Consider the following 19,203-nt stretch of genomic DNA (forward strand, 5'->3'; position numbering starts at 1 on the left):
CCAAAACTCTAACAACAGACACATCAGACTATGCATGGGGGGGCTCACCTGGCAGGGAAGCATTCAGGGCAAATGGAACCCAAGTCAAATGCACTTGCATATCAATCAAAAAGAAATGTTAGCTGTACAGAATTTCCTGACAGCCTTCAAGGACCACATTCTTCCAGGACAATTAATGGTAAAAATGGACAACACCACTGTTATGTGGTACATAAACAAGCAGGGGGTTACCCATTTTTACCTCCTCTGCAGACAAGCCATGGCATTGTGGAACACAGCCTTGAGCTACCAAGTGCATCTACAAGCTCAATTCCTGCCAGGAAAACTAAATACACTGGCAGATGGACTAAGCAGAAACCTCATGGACCCACACGAGTGGAAACTGGAACCAAAGATTTTCAACATGTTGACAAACAAATGGGGGGAGCCCAGATATAGACCTGTTTGCCTCCCCCCAGAACTACCAATTAGACAAATTTTGCACAAGGACTCCCCACAAACAAGCTTGGAAAGTGGATGCTCTGTCCTTCAGCTGGAAAAACCTATCAGTTTATGCCTTTCCTCCTCTGCCTATCCTCTTCAAAGTACTACTAAAGATCAAACAGGACAAACCAAGGACAATACTGATTGCTTGAGACTGGCTACACCAACACTGGTACCCCCTCTTGTGCAGTGTGTCACTGTTGGCCCCATGGCACCTGCCTCAGATCTCTACCCTGATGTCTCAGCAGGAGAACCAGATTCTGCACCCTCAGCTTCAAACCCTGAACCTAGTAGCCTGGCTAATTACTTAATCTCTCCTTTACCATCCCTCAGTAAACCAGTGAAGGATATAATTTTAGAGGCAAGGAGGCCTAGTACTAGAAAATCTTATGCTGAAAAATGGAAAAGATTCTGTGCCTGGAACCAATCTCAAGGGATGAGCACAGCAGCGCCCAACTTACTTCAGATTTTACAATACTTAACTGAGATGCTTTACACGGGCCTTTCTTTTTCCTCTATCAAAATTCACGCCTCAGCCATTTCAGCTCATTATAACACAGGAACTCCCCTTTTCTCTCATCCACTGCTCAAGCAGTTCCCCAGAGGGGCCAGAAATTTAAGACCACCCAGGAGAGTCCCAACTCCTGCCTGGGACCTTAACTTTGTATTGGAGAAACTCACTCTTCCTCCTTTCGAGCCAGCTGCTAGTGCAGACTTAAAATTCCTTTCTTGGAAAGCAGCCTTCCTTTTAGCAATCACTTCAGCAAGAAGGGTATCTGAATTACAGGCCCTTATGGCAGTGGAGCCTTTCATCATCTTTTATGCAGACAGGGTATCCCTCAGAACCAATCCCTCCTTCATGCCCAAGGTGGTATCCAGTGTGGCTCGTAATCAGTCTATTCATTTACCAACCTTCTTTCCAAATCCACAGAACAAAGGTGAATGGATACTGCACTCCTTAGATGTGCACAGGCAGCTTAGATTTTACTTGGACAGGACTAAACCTCAAAGGAAATCTGAACAACTGCTGGTGGTATTTGCTGCAGGGGCAGAGGGGAAGGCTATTTCAAAGCAAACCATTTCTAAATGGATAGGTCATGGCATTCATTTCTGCTAAAAGCACCATGGAAAACCTATCCCAAAGGGGATCAGACCCCATTCAACCAGGGCTGCATCTACCTCTACAGCCTTTCTCAGAGGTGTCCCTACCAGGGACATCCTAGAAGCTTCTTCCTGGAATTCTGTACATACTTTCACCAAAAATTACCATTTGCCAATTTTCTCTAAATCCAGAGCTGGCTTTGCCACTGCAGTCTTGTAGGGTCCTATAGCTGGTCCTAATGCTATCTAAATTCCTCCTCCCATCCTTAGCTTTGGGAATCTACCCAAATGTAATGACTGCAACAGTGAAACATGAAGAACATAGTACAGTTGTGTAGACTTACCATAAATGTAGATGTTCGAGTGTATTCACCGTTGCAGTCCTGGTTACCTACCCTCCAGCCCCCTGACTTTTTTTTTTTTGGCTGTACCTCTACTCTCCTTTACGATGCTTAAAGGCTTTGTGGTGTGTTTGCTTTTTTATTGGAGGTATACTACCTGACATCAAGGAAGAAGAGACAGCAACCGACACAGGACCCAAGACTTTGTTAATCAGGCCGACTGAAGGCTACTGCAAGCAGATAACCCAAATGTGATGACTGCAACAGCGAATACACTTGAACATCTACATTTATGGTAAGTGTACACAACTGCACTTTTTGGTGGCTTCAGTAAATAAACTTGTTGACTTTCATGTACCAGATATTAATTTTAGTAGACATATGCCATGTTTATTTATCTGGTCTTTAATTCCTTACAGTATATTTCCCATATCTGTTGATCCCAGTAAGTATTAATTAATAACATATTTAACTCATTTTACATCTGTAGATGTTACCTGATCTCTGCAGTTTACCACTAGTCCTGTAAATGTAATGTGATTTTTTGTAAGTGTGGTGATTTGATTCATTATATGCTGATCTGTTTATTCTATAATGTTCATATCTACCGTTTAAAAGCAATTGATGAAGTTAAGTAATACTGACTAGATTTGAAAAGCTGTTTCAATTAACAATATACCCAGCTCTTTACTTTTTGGCTAGTTCCATAATCTTGCATAAGTAATCTACTTTTCTACTTTATTTTCAGGAGTCCGCCTTACTTTTTACTGCAGTCCACCTCTAACCGTTGAGCTACTCCTTTGGATATTCTGTTAACTCATTTGTCCCTCAGGATTTAGAGCACTGTGATTCATTTGTTCCCCTAGGAGAGAGGTACAAGTTTGCTGGGAGTAATGCCATGATCCGTGGAAGGGAATGGGATTTTTACTTCATACCTTACTGTTCTTCTGCACATTCCCATTTGTACCTCTGGGACTGAGCAACCTGTAGGTATTGCACAAAACTGCCTTTTGCTTCTAGAGTGACATAATCCTGCAGATGTCATGCTGCACTTGAGGCAGATGCCATTACTGGTTTTCCAGTCTCCACCACAGAGCTCAAATAGGGTTACACATTCACAGGCATGTACCTCTCCCTGTCACCCTGAGGGACGTGAGAAAGCTCAGCCTTTTGATTCTTCTTCCACACCATTTGCCTACTCCAGCTGTGAATCCTCTAATCAGTCCTTGGTTATCTTGGTCATAGTCAGGGCTGTATCCCTTTTTTTGCCACAGAACTGACATTAGTGTTATGTTATTAATGTCATTGGTTTGGTCACCTGCTGCAACCCATAACATGCCTGATATAACATCCTCAGTATCTTTTTTCCATTTTATATTCAGAATCAGTTGAAATTATTTTACATGCTCGCATTCTCCATGAAGACATTAAACCTGCTTTTAAATAGGAGGAGAAATCACAAGTTAGGGCTTTACCTTCACATCCGTAGATATAGAGCCTCGGTACAAGTTAAAATACACTGGACCTACTCAAACCACATGACAGCTACTTGATTCATCTTTTAAAAACATTTTTTGCACACAAACTTTCAAATTTTGTGTAGACCTACACTTTTTTCCTTGTTTGAAACTACACTATCAACGTATCTAAAACATCAAGAACATACATTGCAAATACATATGAAGATAATATTAAAACATCAACTCTTACATAGTGGGAATGTATGTATAGGTTGAGTCATTGATTTTCTTATAAATGATGTAATGTTACATGATACTTTACATTTTACCATTTTCCTTGTTCCTGTTGAACGGACAGACAGTAAATGTGTAAGAGTATGTGATAAATGTCTGTTGACAGATGGACAAAGCTTTCATTTTTTTCTTAAGCTGCACAAGCGGTACACCTTGAAGTGTGTAGCAGTTTTGAGGAAAACGTTTTATGAAACATTAATCATTTAATGTTAGATGCTTTACTACTGCTTAACAAAAACAGTCACTGTAACACAACAACTGCAGCTGTGAAGTTATAAAACACTCTCCTTTTATGACTTTTTACAGTATATTCAAATTGTAACACTTTTGTCATTGAAAACGTTTTATAAGAAGCTGACAAAGAGAAGCTTATAAAAACACAGTAAATGCAGAGAGAGTAGAAATGATTATAATTTTTTTCTGATAACTTAGTTTATGTAATTTGATATAAATACAAATGCGGTATGGTGTCTTAGTGGTGAGATCTGTGCCTCGCAGCTCCAGGGTGCAGAGTTCTACCCTGATTTCTAGTCAGTCTGTAGTTTTGCTTGCTCTCACCATGTTTTTCTGTATGTGTGTGTGTGTGTGTGTGTGTGTGTGTGTGTGTGTGTGTGTGTGTGTGTGTGTGTGTGTGTGTGTGTGTGTATTTTGGAGGAAAAGCATGATGATCTTCCTTTCACTGCTTTCCTTGTAAACGCTGGATGGTGGCAGCTTTTCATGGGATTGTTGTAGGTGTTACATGCGATTTGACAGCACTGGATGTATGTCAAGAAGTTTATGAACAGACATATTTTTTACCAGTAACGGTGGTGGTGCTGCGGTAGCATTGTCGCCTCACAGTAAGACGTTGTCCTGTTCGATTCTCAGCTAGAGTGTCTTCTGCATAGAGGCATGCGTGAATGGGCGTACCTTCATTGAAGTTTGTGCATCAAGGCCGGCAACACAGCAAGTAAAAATCTACTGCCAATCATTAGTGGACCGGAGTTCGGCTGTGGTGACCCCAAACCGGGAAAAGCCGAAAGACACAACAACAACAACCATTGATGGTAAGTAAATTTAAAAGACCACACAAATCACAAATTAATAAAGCTAAGGTGTACCATTATACATCATGAATTTAGTTACTTTCTTCAATGTTAAGCAACTTTTCAAGTTTGTGATCACATAGTTGTATACTGATGAGATTATCTGTCATCTGTCTAGAGGAGTAATACTTTTTTTTAACTAATGATGCCTTCTTCTATGCATCCCAGTGTTTTACAATCCTTCCCTTTTGCTCTCTTAAACTGCTTGCTTACCTTAAGGCTGTCAGATGTGATTAGCTCACATGATCTACCTTTACTGATTTGTTGTTGATGATATTTCCACTCCAGATGTGTAAGTTTTCCTGGGTTTTGTTACCCAAATGCATTATTTTTTATTTAGTAACAAATTTTAAGCTGCCACATTTCAGTCCATTCCTCCAACTTTTTCAAGTCTCTCCTCACCCTGGAGAATGTGGACATCTGTGCAGTTACTGAAATGTGGTTTATGATGCTGAGAGCTCCCCAGCAGTGTAGGGCTGCAGTGCTTTTGACACATTCAAGGCAGCTACTGTGCAGGCAGGGGCCAAAGATGGAAGAATCATAATCTATTATCTTCAACAAGCTCACCTCAAAACTAGTCAAACAGGACAACATGTTTGAGCTTCTCCATGCTTAGATTTCCATAGGCAGAGACCCATATCATATCCTTGCAAACTACTGGTTACCCTCTATGACCCAAGAAGCCCTTAACTTGTACTTGGGCATACCTGAGGTCCTCACCATTCAACCCAATACCATGTTCATGGGCAACTTCAACTTCCCTGCTATAAACAGGGATACTCAAATGACCCAAAACATGCAGTTTCAGAGATTCTTGGACTTTGTAAACAAACACCTTGGACCAGGTAATTCATACTCCTACTAGGGGTGCAAATATACTCAACCTGGTACTCATCACCATGGGAGAACACCGTACTTCCTTAGTGTAGTGTCCTGTCTGGTATGCTTATACCACAAAGCTGTTTCCTTCTTAATAAAAATCACTTATGTGACCCTAGCTAACTCTGTAACATTCTAGAACTATTCTAAGGAAAACTTCTTACTGCTAAATGGTAACCTGTCAACATTTCAAGCCTCTTCAAACCCTGAGAACATGGCTGCTTAAGTAAAATTGTTTTCAGAAATACTGTACAATCATGTCACTAAATACATAGAGACAGCTGTGGCTACCAGAAATAAGCCTGGAACTAACTGAAAAACAAGCCCTAATGTAATCCAAACATAAAGAGGTTGTATAACAAAAGAAAAAAAAGTCATAGCCAAGAGCAGAAAATGCTACACCAATCATGATAAAAACACTCTCATTACCCTAAGCAAACAATTTGGAAGGTAAATTAAGTCTACTAAAGGCAAATTTCAGGAAAAGATAGTTTCTCGAGCAAAGGACAACCACAGCTTTCTTTAGCTATGTCTGAAACCTCAAAGGCAGTACATAGCAGTGTGCAAAACAAATTATAAATGGAGCCATTTACATAGAGCTATTTGATGTAGCAAATCTGCTGGCTGACAAATTCAGTTTTAGCTCCCCCCCTCTTTCCACCAGCTTTCCCCAAGGAAATACGATTGATCATCCCTCCCCAACTATAACTAGGGATAAGGTCCTTGATGCACTCTGTAAGGCCAAAAACACTGCATTGATGGGTGCCCCGGTAATATCTCAGGATGCCTCCTTAGCCTGAAACATGTCCTGTTGGGACCATTAGAGTCACTGTTAACCATAGCCTTCAGACAGGCTTTGAGCCATGTGAGTACAGAACTGCAGTGGCCATCTGTCTGCACAAAGGTAGGCCAGATACAGCTCCATAAGCCTGACTAGTCTCATATGCAAAGCTATGGAAAGAATTATCAGGGAAATGATTAGTAATGACAGAAAAAACATCAAACACTGGATCAAACCCAGTTTGGTTTCATCCAGGGCAGATCATACCTACTCAACCTGGTAGACTTCTTTGAGAAGGTCACTAAGGCAATGGATGAGGGTAAAATGGTCCAGACTGTCTAAGGCATTAATACTCCTCTCAGACATGGTAAACAAACTCATGAATATAGGCATAAACCGCTGTGTTACACACTGGATAGCCAGCTGTCTCTCAGATAGGACCCAGGAAGTTAGGATAGGGGAGACCACATCCACAAAGAATCTGGCCACTAGCAGAGACCCTCAAGACTTTGTGTTGGCCTTGCTCCTCTTTGATTCTACTTCTTGGAAGTCAAGGCCAATGTCATGGGCCTCAAGCTTTCCAAGTCTGCAGATTGCACACTAGGAGCAGTCACAAAATCCCCCCAAGACACTAACATCCTACAGTAAGGACTAACACAGACAAATGATTGGTGCCAAATCCACAGCTTAAAACTCAGTGCCAAGAAATTAATAATTTAGATTGGGAGGTTGGTATAATGGTTAAGATGTTTACCTCACAGACACAAGAATACAGGGTTTGAATCTCACCTTTGAAGGGAAAATTGGCTAGGCTTAAAACAGCCCCAAAGAGCAGCTAGCCAAGTACTTACCTATAAACCTATAATGAATAGTACCCTTTGGGAAGCCAGCCACCCTAGAAAATTACCTCATCAATAACACACCCCTAAGAGCAGAACTAGTTTTTGGGAGTTTGGGTACATATGTAGATAGTAACCTGGCTTTTGACCAACATATGTCTAAAGTAGTAAGGAAATCATTCTATGTTGCTCAGCTTGTATGCAGAGACATAGCATATTGGTCCAAAGATGTCACCATTCCACTGTATTCAGCCCTAATCAGGTCCATCATTGAGTACAATGCCACCATCAGTATGTACTTTCCCAGGCACGTGCAACAACTGTAATATTCACAGAGGTTCCTTACAAAAAGAATACCTGATGTAAACATTGTGTCCTATGCAGATCTCCTCAAAGCCCTATCTCTCTAGTCTGTTTCCTTTAGACTGTTGAAAGGTGATCTAAGCCTGGCATTCAAGGCACCCTTGAATCCTACTCTGATGGGCTTTTTGCATATCCACAAAATGAATAGCATCAGAATTATTCGACCTAGGGGTTTAAACTGTGTTTGCTATATGAATAGAACATGGGACAGGTATATGCCTCTGAGAATTCCCCTTCTCTGGAACAGGGTTCTCATCCATGTGAAGCAGACCTGTTCTCTAACCTTATTCAAGAGAAACCTGGACCAGCATGATGAGAAATCAGAAACACGGCCCAGGTCTGGCACTTACATCTCAGCCTTTAGATCTTGCCCTAGCTTACATGTATCACTTAAAATAATCTCTAAGGCACATAAACCTGTGGGATACAATTGGGATGCTTGGCTAGGTTTATAAAGGGCCCAATCCTATAAACCTATATTCTGATACATTATGTAGAGTCCTGTCTGTTGCACATTGGAAGATAAACAGATTAGGATGACAAACATGTCCTTATCTGCTTTCAAAATCAGAACCTGAAATTACTTGTACCAAGTTGCCCAACATTCAAATGAAAACCAGAGTCTGAAAGGTTTAACTCATTTAATGGTTGCAAGCTATGCTTTCCAATTATGTCCTGGCAGTGCTTCACTCCATTCTTCTTCATACATTTCTTGCTGTTACCACAATGACTGTCACAGGTTGCTGTCATCATTAAATACATAAGTAAATAAATAAAAGCTTAAGCTATATATATATATATATATATATATATATATATATATATAAAATCATTGCTGATGCAAGTCAAATTCTATGTGGGTAATTTACTGGTATAAAAATTTTAGGGGGCAAAGGATGGGAATGGGGGTTTGGAGTGATCCAAAGCTGTATGCGTATGGAAACAGGAAATGTTTGTGCAAGAGGTTGTCATTATGCAGTTTATGCATGAAGATTTAACATAAGTAAAGCACTCCACTTGTCGCACGTGGTTATCATCTGCAAGTTCTAAGAAGGAGGGTACATACTGATTGAGAGAGGATGGAAACATATTGTTTATGATGTTGTGTAGTCCAATCTCGACTACATTCATACCCGTGGGTTCGGCTCTGACTCGGCCAAACGTTTCTAGCTCAAAGTCTTCTATTGGCTGGGCTAAGCAGGTATCCCATGCTGCACTGCTCAGTATCCCCAGATCTTGTTTGCCGCTCGTGTAGCTCGGACGTGGTCTTGCTCTTGACTGTGGCTAAGTACCCTTTTTTCTTGTTCTTGAGAAAAATTATTATAAACAAAAATCTATTTTCATAGCTAGTGTCTATTTAGTATTGCTTTTGGTTTCAGTAGTGTGCTTGTGGTTTGTGGTATCCCACTAACTGTTCCTTCGGGCTAGGCCCGTTTCTGTTAGAGGACCTAGTCCTCTTGTCCTGTGTGTTCGCGCTAAACCGTTTAAGTTAGAGGTCTGGTGTCAGTTCCCTTGCTACTCGTGGTCATTAACCATTTTAGTTAGAGGTTTTTGATCTGTTTTGTCTCATTGTGTGTGTGTGCTGTTACAGTTCATAACTTTTTTGTGGTGTTGCGTGTCTGTGTATTTTCTTGTCAGACAGTTGCTTGGGTTGTGTTGGTTTGGTGACTGTTGTTGAGAAATGTCCAAGGATTCCAAGGAGCACAAACCTTCGGGTTTTAAAAAGTACTCTAAATGCGGTTACAAGATGTCCATCACCGATGGGCATTCAATTTGTGTTTATTGCCTGGGAGCCATCCATCTGCAGGAGTCCTGCAGCTTTTGTCATGCTTTCAGTCCCAGAGTGCTCCAAGAGAGAAAGAATAAGCTGATTTTAAAGGGACTCTTGAAACCCTCTTTCGAAGAGGCCATGGATTCCTCTCAAAGTGCTAAGTCTAAGTAATCTAAGTCAAAAAAAGAGATTTCCGGCTCCGTCAGCTTTCTCGGAGCCTCTGGAGAAAGTCACAAAACTTGCTTCGACCTCCTTGACTCCACTGTCCTTGGGGCCACAGGAACTGTCGGTGTTAATGGAACCGGCGTCGGCTCCAATTATATTGGAACCTCTTCAGAGCCGATCGCCCAGTCTTAGACCAGTTTCTCCTGAGAAGAGATCTCGGATCTCCCTCCCTGTCCTCCAAATCCTCCAGGACTCTTTCAGATGTGGATGTTGATAGGGTGGTCCAGAGGTTCCTCCAGTCACCGGTTTTGGCAAAATTGTTTTCGGCTCCATCCCAGTCGGCTCCGGAGCCCGTCCCGACCCCCACTTCGATCATTCCTCCTCCGAGCGCATCTCTGTCTTCGGAGCCAGAGTGTTCTGCACCGTGTGATGTTCCTAGGTCAGTCCTGATGGCCCCTCCGGGCCTATCGGTACCGACATCGGCTCCGACCCCGTCGGTTCCGTCCACGTGGATCGGGACTCGGGATTCTTCAGTCGGGCATGAGGGGGACATCTCGGGACATATTTCGGTTCCAAGTCTCCCGCTTGGTGCCTCGGCTCGAGGAACTCCAACTCCTGTCATGATCTCGGAGGCTGGCCAGTCCTTAGACTGGGGGGGGGGGGCTGCCTTCGAGGTCATGCGGACTGCGCTGGCCAGATCATCACCTACATCAGGCGGGTTGGTCATTCTGTCCCCCACCACTCTGGTGAGAGCCTCTGATTACCACCTATCCATAGACAGCAGAGCACCAAGGCCTAGGGATACCCCCACGAGTGGTCCCCAACTTTCTGAGGGCCCTTCAGAGTTCGTGCCTGAAGAGCTCCCTAGGAAGAAAATGTGCAAGAAGAAGCACATATACTCCCAGGATGAGTCTCTCACCTCTGATGCTGACCTCGAGGAATCGGAGGGGTCCCCCAAGTCATCTTCTGATGATGTTTCATTCTCCGATATCCTGGAGATATTGAAACAAAGAGGTGACTGGCCATCCAAAGCCCCCTCCGAGGAGGAGTCGGTCTTCCTTAAGACCTTTGGTGCTCAGCCCTCCGCCTCCTGGGTGTCCCCACCTTTCGACGAGCTCCTAGATTTGATTTGTCGGAGGGTGTGGGAAAACCCTGATTCTGTGGAACCCATACCCAGGCGCCCCAACAAATTTCTTTCTGCTCCCCCGGGTAAGGAGTTTCTGTCCAAAGGAGTCCCTGTGGATGCCATGGTGGTGGCAGCCACTCAGAAGGAAGTAGCAGAGACTTCTTCCTCCGTCCATCCTCCTAACAAGGAGTCTAGGACCATGGACCAGTACAGGAAGCATACCCTTTTATCAGCAACCTTTACCTTACTGTCGCTGGACTACCTGTCTCATTTTACTTGGCTCCAGAGAGATCTCCTCAAGGAGTTAGGAGATACTCTTGCAGGTAACGTTCCTGAGGCAGTGGCCCAGACAGTTAACGCCCAGGTGTCTACCTTCAACTCCATTGTCAACTCTTCCATGTGTCTCATTTCATATGCAGCTGATGGAGCAAGCTCAGGAGTCGCCCTTAGAAGGCAAGCCTGGATGTGCCTTTGTCATTTCGCGAAGGCCTTCAAGTCTTCTTTCACTGACGCCCCCTTTGATGGTTCCTCTTTGTTTGGAACCAAAGTGAAAGACACCCTCAACAGGTGCGAGAAAGAGGGAAAGACACTGTCTGCTGTAGGGGTCTGTTTTTCCCTTCCCTCTAGGCCTTACCCCAAGGCCCAGTGGGGTGGGAAGATGTGGTTCAAAAAAATCACAGAGGTTTTTTCCAGCCGCACAAGGTGAGTCCCCCTCCAGAGGCAGAGGGAGAGGAAGTTATTCAGGGAGACACCACCCTAGAGGCAGAGGGGGCCCCCGCAATTCGGAAGACCACGATTCCTTTCGCGGCTCTCCCTACTCTCGTTCCTGAGGGAATGCCTGACTGTGCTTATCCGGAGCCATTCGGGGGTTGAATATTGTTATATCCAGAAGCCAGGAAAAGAACCACCCAGGACCGATGGGTATTACGAATAATTTCAGGAGGGTATACCATTCCGTTTATGTCAGACCCCCCTTCGGTCAGAAAAATCCTGGACCCAGTCAAAGGGATCAAGCAGCCTCAGAGGTTTCAAAGCTGCTGGAAAAGGGAGCCATCCAGTGTGTCCCCTCAGACCAAGTCGGATCAGGGACTTACTCAAGATTCTTTTTGGTGCCGAAAAGAACAGGGGACCTGAGACCCATATTAGATCTCAACCGACTGAACAACTATGTACAGAAGTCCAAGTTCTGTATGGTCACACTACAATCAATTCTCCCATTGTTGGGAGAGAAGGTATGGATGTGCTCCATCGACCTCAAGGATGCTTACTACCATGTCAAAATGGACAGGGGATCCAGGAGTCACCTACACATCTGGCTGGGAGCCAGTCATTTCCAGTTTTGAGCCCTGCCCTTTGGTCTCACCACAGCCCCCAGGGTGTTCACCAAGTGTATGGCAGTGGTGACGGCTCACTTGAGACATCAAGGATTCCAAGTGTTTCCATATCTGGACGACTGGCTCCTTACTGCCCCCACCAGGCATCTCCTAATCCAAACCAGGGATGCTACCATCACTCTCTGTCAACAGTTGGGCATGACACTAAATTTGGAAAAATCTGCCTTGTTGCCCTCACAGCGTGTCACCTTTATAGGTGCAGAATTAGACACTGTTCGAATGCGAGCATTTTTACCACAGGAAAGGATCAAAGTCTTACAGCAACAGATACATGCTTTGATGCCCCTGAGGAACGTGAAGGCAAGATGGGTTCTCCAACTCTTGGGGACCATGGCAGCAACAATTATGTTGGTCCCTCTAGGGAGGTTGCACATGAGACTTCTTCAATGGCTCCTCTTTGTCCAGTGGTCTCTCCAAAAATTTCCACTTTCTCACCCCATTTTGCTCACGGACAGATGCAAACAGGACCTCAGTTGGTGGCTATGCACCAACAATCTGGACAGGGGAAAATCCTTCGTTCCACCCATCCCGGTTGCCACAGTGACCACGGATGCCTCCCAGATGGGGTGGGGAGGGCATTATCTTGGCAGGATAGTCCAAGGCAAGTGGCAAGATCACGAGGTACATTGGCATATCAACGTCCTAGAGATGAGAGCAGTGCTATTTGCGTTGCAGGCACTTCAGAGCTCTCTGCCTCTAGGGACAATTGCAATACACTCAGACAACATGTCAGTAGTGTGGCATCTGAACAAGCAAGGCGAAACCAGATCTTACCCCCTGTGCAGAGAGGCCATGTGAGTGTGGCAGTGGGCAATATCTTCCCAATGGTTTCTGGTGGCAATGCACATTCAGGAGAAGTCCAACGTGATAGTGGACAGGCTAAGCAGAGCTATTCTGATGCCTTACGAGTGGTCCCTGAATCGTCTAGTTGCAGAACGAATCTTCAGCAGATGGGGTCAGCCTTGCTACGACCTTTTCGCCAGCCCCCTCAATGCCAAATGCAGCAGCTACTTCGCGCTGATCCCCCCCACAGGGGGAGTCACCCAGGGACACTCCAGCTCACGATTGGTCCCCCGGTCTACTTTATGCTTTCTCTCCATTTCCCTTGCTGTCAAAAGTGATTCAGAAAGCCAAATCCTTGGGAAGCAGAATGATTCTGATTACTCCACACTGGCCTTGTCAAGTCTGGTTCCCCTTTCTCCAACCCTACATTGTGGACACTCCTTGGATTCTGGACCCACAATCTATCTGCACCAGACAAAAGATATCCGAAAGTCTGATCAACTATTTGTCTCCTTTTTGGAAAACAAAGTTGGGTCCCCTGTCTCAAAAATCACCCTATCCAGATGGATATCCAGTTGCATCTCTTTCGCCTACTCCGCAGGAGTAAAAGACCTGCTGTTTCCGGTCAAGGCTCACTCTACTCGGGCTGTTTCTACATCCACAGCCTATCAAGCCAGATTGTTGAAGGATGATATATGTGCTGCAGCTACTTGGGCTTCTCCTCACACATTTGTTACTCATTACAAATTGGACGTGGTGTCTAGGGGCAGGTCTTCCTTAGGTTCCACAGTAGTCAGGAGTATTTTCCTATGAGCCACCCAGGATGTAGGTGCTAGGGACACTGTCCCATGGGTAAGAATGTAGGCGAGATTGGACTACATAACATCAAGAAGTTATGTACTCACCATAACTTTCGATGTATGTAGTCCATCTCGCCTCACATTCTTACTTGCCCTCCCACCTTCCCCCTTCCTGGAGGATCTGGAGGTTAGGTTTTTTCTATTTACAGCATTCCCTTTACTCTTAGCTTATTCTTTTTACCTGGATGTTATGTATGCATGGGTATGAATGAATGTTCGCGGCAAACTAGATCTGAGGATATGGAGCAGTGCAGCATGGGATACCTGCTTATCCCAGCCAATAGAAGACTTCGAGCTAGAAAAGTTTGGCCGAGTCGGAGCCGATATTCGGCTCTGAACCCACGGGTAAGAATGTGAGGCGAGATGGACTACATACATCGAACGTTATGGTGAGTACATAACTTCTTGTTTCCAGAACTCTGGCTGGACAAAGGAACATAGGAAGGTGGAACAAGGATTATACTGTCCTGACCGCTGTGCTGGGGGTAGGGGAAATGTTTATTCTATTTTATAGATAGTAAACATATATTTCCCTGCTGAAGACTGATACAGTACAGTATGGTTTACTAGTAAATCTCAAGAACAGAGCCACTAAACACAAGGCAGTCACAGCATAAGGAACAAAAATGGTCGTGAAACATCTGTACTTATTTAGTAAGCTGAGGCAAATAATTTGAATAATGGACAATGTTACTTTGTAGATTTGTATTAAATCCATTCATCCATCCTCCACAACTTCTTTTCCCATTTTTGCACATGGGATTGGGGTGTCATTTCAACAGTGACAATCATGTAGAACAAAGGTTCACACTGCTGGGTGGCTACCCTTCCCTACCACACAGTCGCATGTACACTCACATCTATGGCCAGAGTGTCCAATCCACCTACTGCATGTCTTTAGAATATGGGAGGAAACCAGAGCACCCAGAGGAAACCCACACAAACACAGGAATGACATGTAGACCCCACACAGAAGGCACCCCAGCCAAGAATTGAACCATAGAACCTCTTGCTGTGGGGTGACTAAATGTAGCATTATAAATTCATATGTGGGATGACTGTTGTTATGGTTGAAAAGGATAATTTTGCCCACCCAAGTAACAAATGACAGCTACAAAATACATGATTAAATTAATGATATCTAAATATATAAGTAAATAAATAAAGATAGAGCGATAGATGAGCAAGCAAACAAGTAAATGTAAGAACAAACAAATAAATCCACCTGCAAGCTTACACTAACAAGCACACACAAGAAAATTAATGTAGTGTATGTGTGTGTGTGTATGCGCGTGTGCATTAGTTGAATAAATCATTTCTGCTCCATCACCTGTTTTAACATTCGGCTTTTCCCAGTTAGGGGTCGCCACAGCGGAACTCCGGTCCACTAATGATTGACAGTGGATTTTTACAGTGCCGAGTTGCCAGCCCGACGCCCAACCTTCAAAGAAGGCACACCCATTCACGCTCACACCTACCTGCATGTCTTTAACGTTACTCAACCGCATCACCTGTTTTAACAAAAGATCCAAACCCAAAGGTAGAATAGTCACACAGACAAACCATTCAGTAAAAATTACAAGAACGACCCATCTAGAATGTTCACTGTACAAACTTGCCAGTGAAGCATTTCTTTGCATTAGAAAATTTTCATAAGACCCATATTAATACTCTTCTTGCTAAAGCCAAGATAATGGAAAGGAGTGACACCTTTCTTATTAGTAAATATTACAAGATAAGACCCACATTAATGTGTGCATAGAATTAGATTCAGACTCTTCTTACTACTTTACAAGTTAAGTAAAAGCTGTGTCAGTATATACATAGAAGTAGATTTAGATTTTTTGTGCTGTTCTACTGCAGTTGGTGGAATGGTTGAGTGGTCAAAGGTGTTGCATTCAGGTTGCAGCCTCTCCTTGAGGTGTGGCTTCAAATACCACTTCTGACAAATGATGTTTAATGTCTAGCAGTTAATGTAGTGTAGCTGTTTCCTATGACACAGAGCTTGATTTCCCTTAGCCTTCAATTACCTACTGTGTGATCTTGAGTAAATCATTTAACCAGACAATGCTTTTGGGCATTTGGGGAAAAGTGAGCTAGACTCTTCAATGGTCTCCTGGACTGCATGCCTAGTAGATATCTATGAATCTACTAGCTAAAGTCAAGACAATGGAAGGAAAGGACTAGAATAAAAAAAACCTCCACTAGTAGTTTGCAGACTGTTTCCTCAGCCTGAAACCAGAACCACAGTCAAACTCTTATGGAGCCAGCCCGAGCCTATACACATATGTGTCAGATCCCACAGTTGGCACACCACTGTTAGGAAAATAACATTCAGTGGTCTGTTTAACAGGTAATGGCTTTAAAAAACTTGTAAGTGTAGCCAGAACATCCATACATTGACAGTACCCTTCTCAATTAGTATACCAGTGGTGATCCATTTGCAAAGTATGTTGACATACCTTTCCCCATTGACCCTGGTGTTATTGCTGTTTTTAACAGATGACAAATATTTTTATGAATTTATGCGCACATCAAAATGTTAAATTTTTTTATGGACTATCCATAAATTTATGGACAGTTGGCAACTATGTGAAGTGGGCAAACAGTCAATATTTCATGAATGAATGAATTCAACCAATAAATAAGTAAATACTTAAATGAATCCAAATAAGCTTATCAAGTGAAAAACTGTGCTAGATATATGTTAACTATGGACTTGCCTAGGTCAGTTCAAGAAGTAGTGTGATTACAGTTCTGCTTGAGTGTCTCACAGAGACGGTCACAGGTTGTTGCTGCCTATGCAGTCAGTAAACCAGTTCTGAATACATTTCTTCATGGAGTACATACAGATTTCATCTACTTTATGTGGTAGCCTTGCCCCATTTTGGAGCATTCAGCTACAGGTCATATTCAGTTACAAGTCTGTCACATCTCACATTTAAGAGGCAATGTCACAGACTTAGTGAAGGAAACAATGGACTGCTTTGCGCAGTTTAATTAAATATTATGAGACAGCACATTTTTTTCTTCATTCGGAAGTCCCTTTTCCCTTCGTTGCTATTGAATGGAAGTAACACTGGCTGAGCGTGCTATGACTGCTCAGTGAATGTGACACAGGCTTGTGTTGCTTATTGTTTACCACATCATGTTGTCATTTTCCAGACTGACATACTGTAAAGAGTGGTGAAAGGCCGTGAATCTAAAACAAGAGCTGTAATGCTGCTCAGCACTGTGGGAACTATTTTAGTTTTAGTTACTGTTAGACTGGGTAAAAATTAAACCAGCTGCAGTTTAAATCACTTGCCTGTAAATCATGTATCTATAGTAGAAACTTTCTGCCTCGAGGGCTGCTGTGGTGGATGTGTCTGTAGGTATTTCACTGAATTTTGCTGACTAAGAAAGGGATTGTCGTGGGCAAAACTCCATGAACTGCTTCAGTGAAAGTAAGCTGGAATAATATAAAGTGTACGGATTTTGAATGTGAAAATGCTTGGTTGCTTGTCCATTTCTGTGTGACAAAAAAGTCATTTTGTGTTGGAGACTTAGTACTCATCCTGCCTTGTATAGTCATTAATTCACCCTCATGTACTGTGTACCAGCTTTGCTGGTGCTAATGGCAAATACAAAACTGGTATAGTCTTTTAGTTATTACAAACATGCTACCTTGTATAGCTGTGGTTCTCATACTGCTGTGTCTTTCGCTTCCCACAACCTTTTAACCTACTTCCTTAAGATTATCCAGATAAATGGAGCCAGTGTGGCTATGTACAAAGGTGAAGAAGAAGGTTACAATGTGGTTTGAATAAATATGTCACTGCACTGCAATATACATGTAACTATATTAAAGCTTAATATGCATTAACTGTGATAATGTTTTTTTTCATCTTTCCAAGGAGGTGCAAACATTGACATCTCACTGGAATCTTTACATCAATGTAGGAGGAATAATAGCTAGTCTTTTCTCTGTTACCCTTCTGGGACCCTGGAGTGACCATGTTGGACGTCGACCATTGTTAATTTTTCCATCAATTGGCCTGACTCTACAAACTGTTGTTTATCTTATCGTGATGTACAAGAAGTTCCACGTTGGCTATTTTCTCATTGGTCGAATTCTGAGTGGTCTTTTAGGAGATTTTAATGCTATCCTTGCAAGCTGCTTTTCATACATTGCAGACATCAGTGACAAAAGGTCCAGGACTTTCCGTGTGGCAATTTTAGAGTCCTGCCTTGGTGTAGCTGGTATGTTAGCCAACATTATTGGTGGACAATGGCGCAAAACTCAAGGCTACCTTAATCCATTTTGGTTGGCATTTGCAGTAAACATTGCTGCTATTTTTTACTCAGTTTTCTGTGTCAAAGAATCGGTGGTGTCAGCTAGAACTGCTAAGCTTTTTACAACTGAACATTATCGATCATTGTTCAGGCTGTATAGCACGCCTGGGGAAGATGGGCGTAGAATGAAATTGTGGCTTCTTTCCTTGTGTTTTTTTGTTGTTGTTACTGCCCATTTTGGAATGAAGGATGTTGTTGTAATTTATGAACTGGCCTCACCATTGTGCTGGACTTCAGAGTTGATTGGCTATGGTTCAGCAATGGAACACCTTTCTTATCTGAGCAGTTTATTGGGACTGCGGGGTCTCCAAATGTGCCTGGAAGATACATGGGTTGCAGAGATTGGCCTTCTGTCCAGTATCGTGGGATTGGTGGTATTTTCTTTTGCTACTACAACTGCTCTGATGTTCACAGGTAACAAAACACAGTATTTTAATAAACAATAACTTTAAATTTAAATATGAACACTTACAGGGCCATGGTACAGGTATAGCACTGTTTATGTGTGGAAAAGACTTGAAGAAGTAGACCTTTTGAGTATTAACTAAGTGTATGGATTGAAGTTCAACATGAAAAATGCAAATAGAATTTAAGGATGTATAATGACTCAAGTAGGAGAGGATCAGATAAACATTAGCTGGCATTTCATAACTGAGAGGGTGTCTGTAACATGAACTAGCAGTAAAGCTATGCAAGACTAGCATTACTGAAGCTTTCAACATATGCTAGATGGATGCTTATTCAAATGAATACCTGTTCCAGACAGAAAATTAAAAGTGTGTGAGCATGGAACAACACTGGATTGTCATTGTATTACTTTATATGCTTTAGAGATGAACTTTTCTAAGCAGCCAAGTGCAGTAGTAGGACAAATAGCAAAGTTTAAACTGAGCTGTTAAGTTTGAAACCTGATGCAAAGCTGTATCCATGTACTTTAAAAGTGGGTGTCCTATGTAGATGCTTGCAGATATAGAATGGGACTCCCCTTACTGAAAGGCTAGAACTTAACTAAAGCTTGCAGCTATCCGATGTAACCCACACTAATGTTAGAGAATTTGGTGATGAATGAATACCTTCCTGGATCAGCCCCTCCCCCAACCCAGTAAATAAAAAAATAGGGACCGTAACTGGGAACCCAGTAAG

At 42.9% G+C, this 19,203-nt stretch overlaps 1 protein-coding gene across 1 annotated transcript in view; it reads left to right on the forward strand.

Moving 5' to 3' along the window:
- SLC46A1 (solute carrier family 46 member 1) overlaps positions 1 to 19,203 on the forward strand; it is a 145,765-nt gene that overhangs the window by 101,027 nt on the left and 25,535 nt on the right. Inside the window, exon 2 of the mRNA XM_044054878.1 lies at positions 17,622 to 18,474. Coding sequence (XP_043910813.1) covers positions 17,622 to 18,474 — 853 coding nt within the window. The remainder of the gene's footprint in view (positions 1 to 17,621; positions 18,475 to 19,203) is intronic.

This window comes from Protopterus annectens, chromosome 13.part0 (genome assembly GCF_019279795.1).
Source record: "Protopterus annectens isolate FY-2018-M chromosome 13.part0, PAN1.0, whole genome shotgun sequence".
NCBI lineage: Eukaryota > Metazoa > Chordata > Ceratodontiformes > Protopteridae > Protopterus > Protopterus annectens.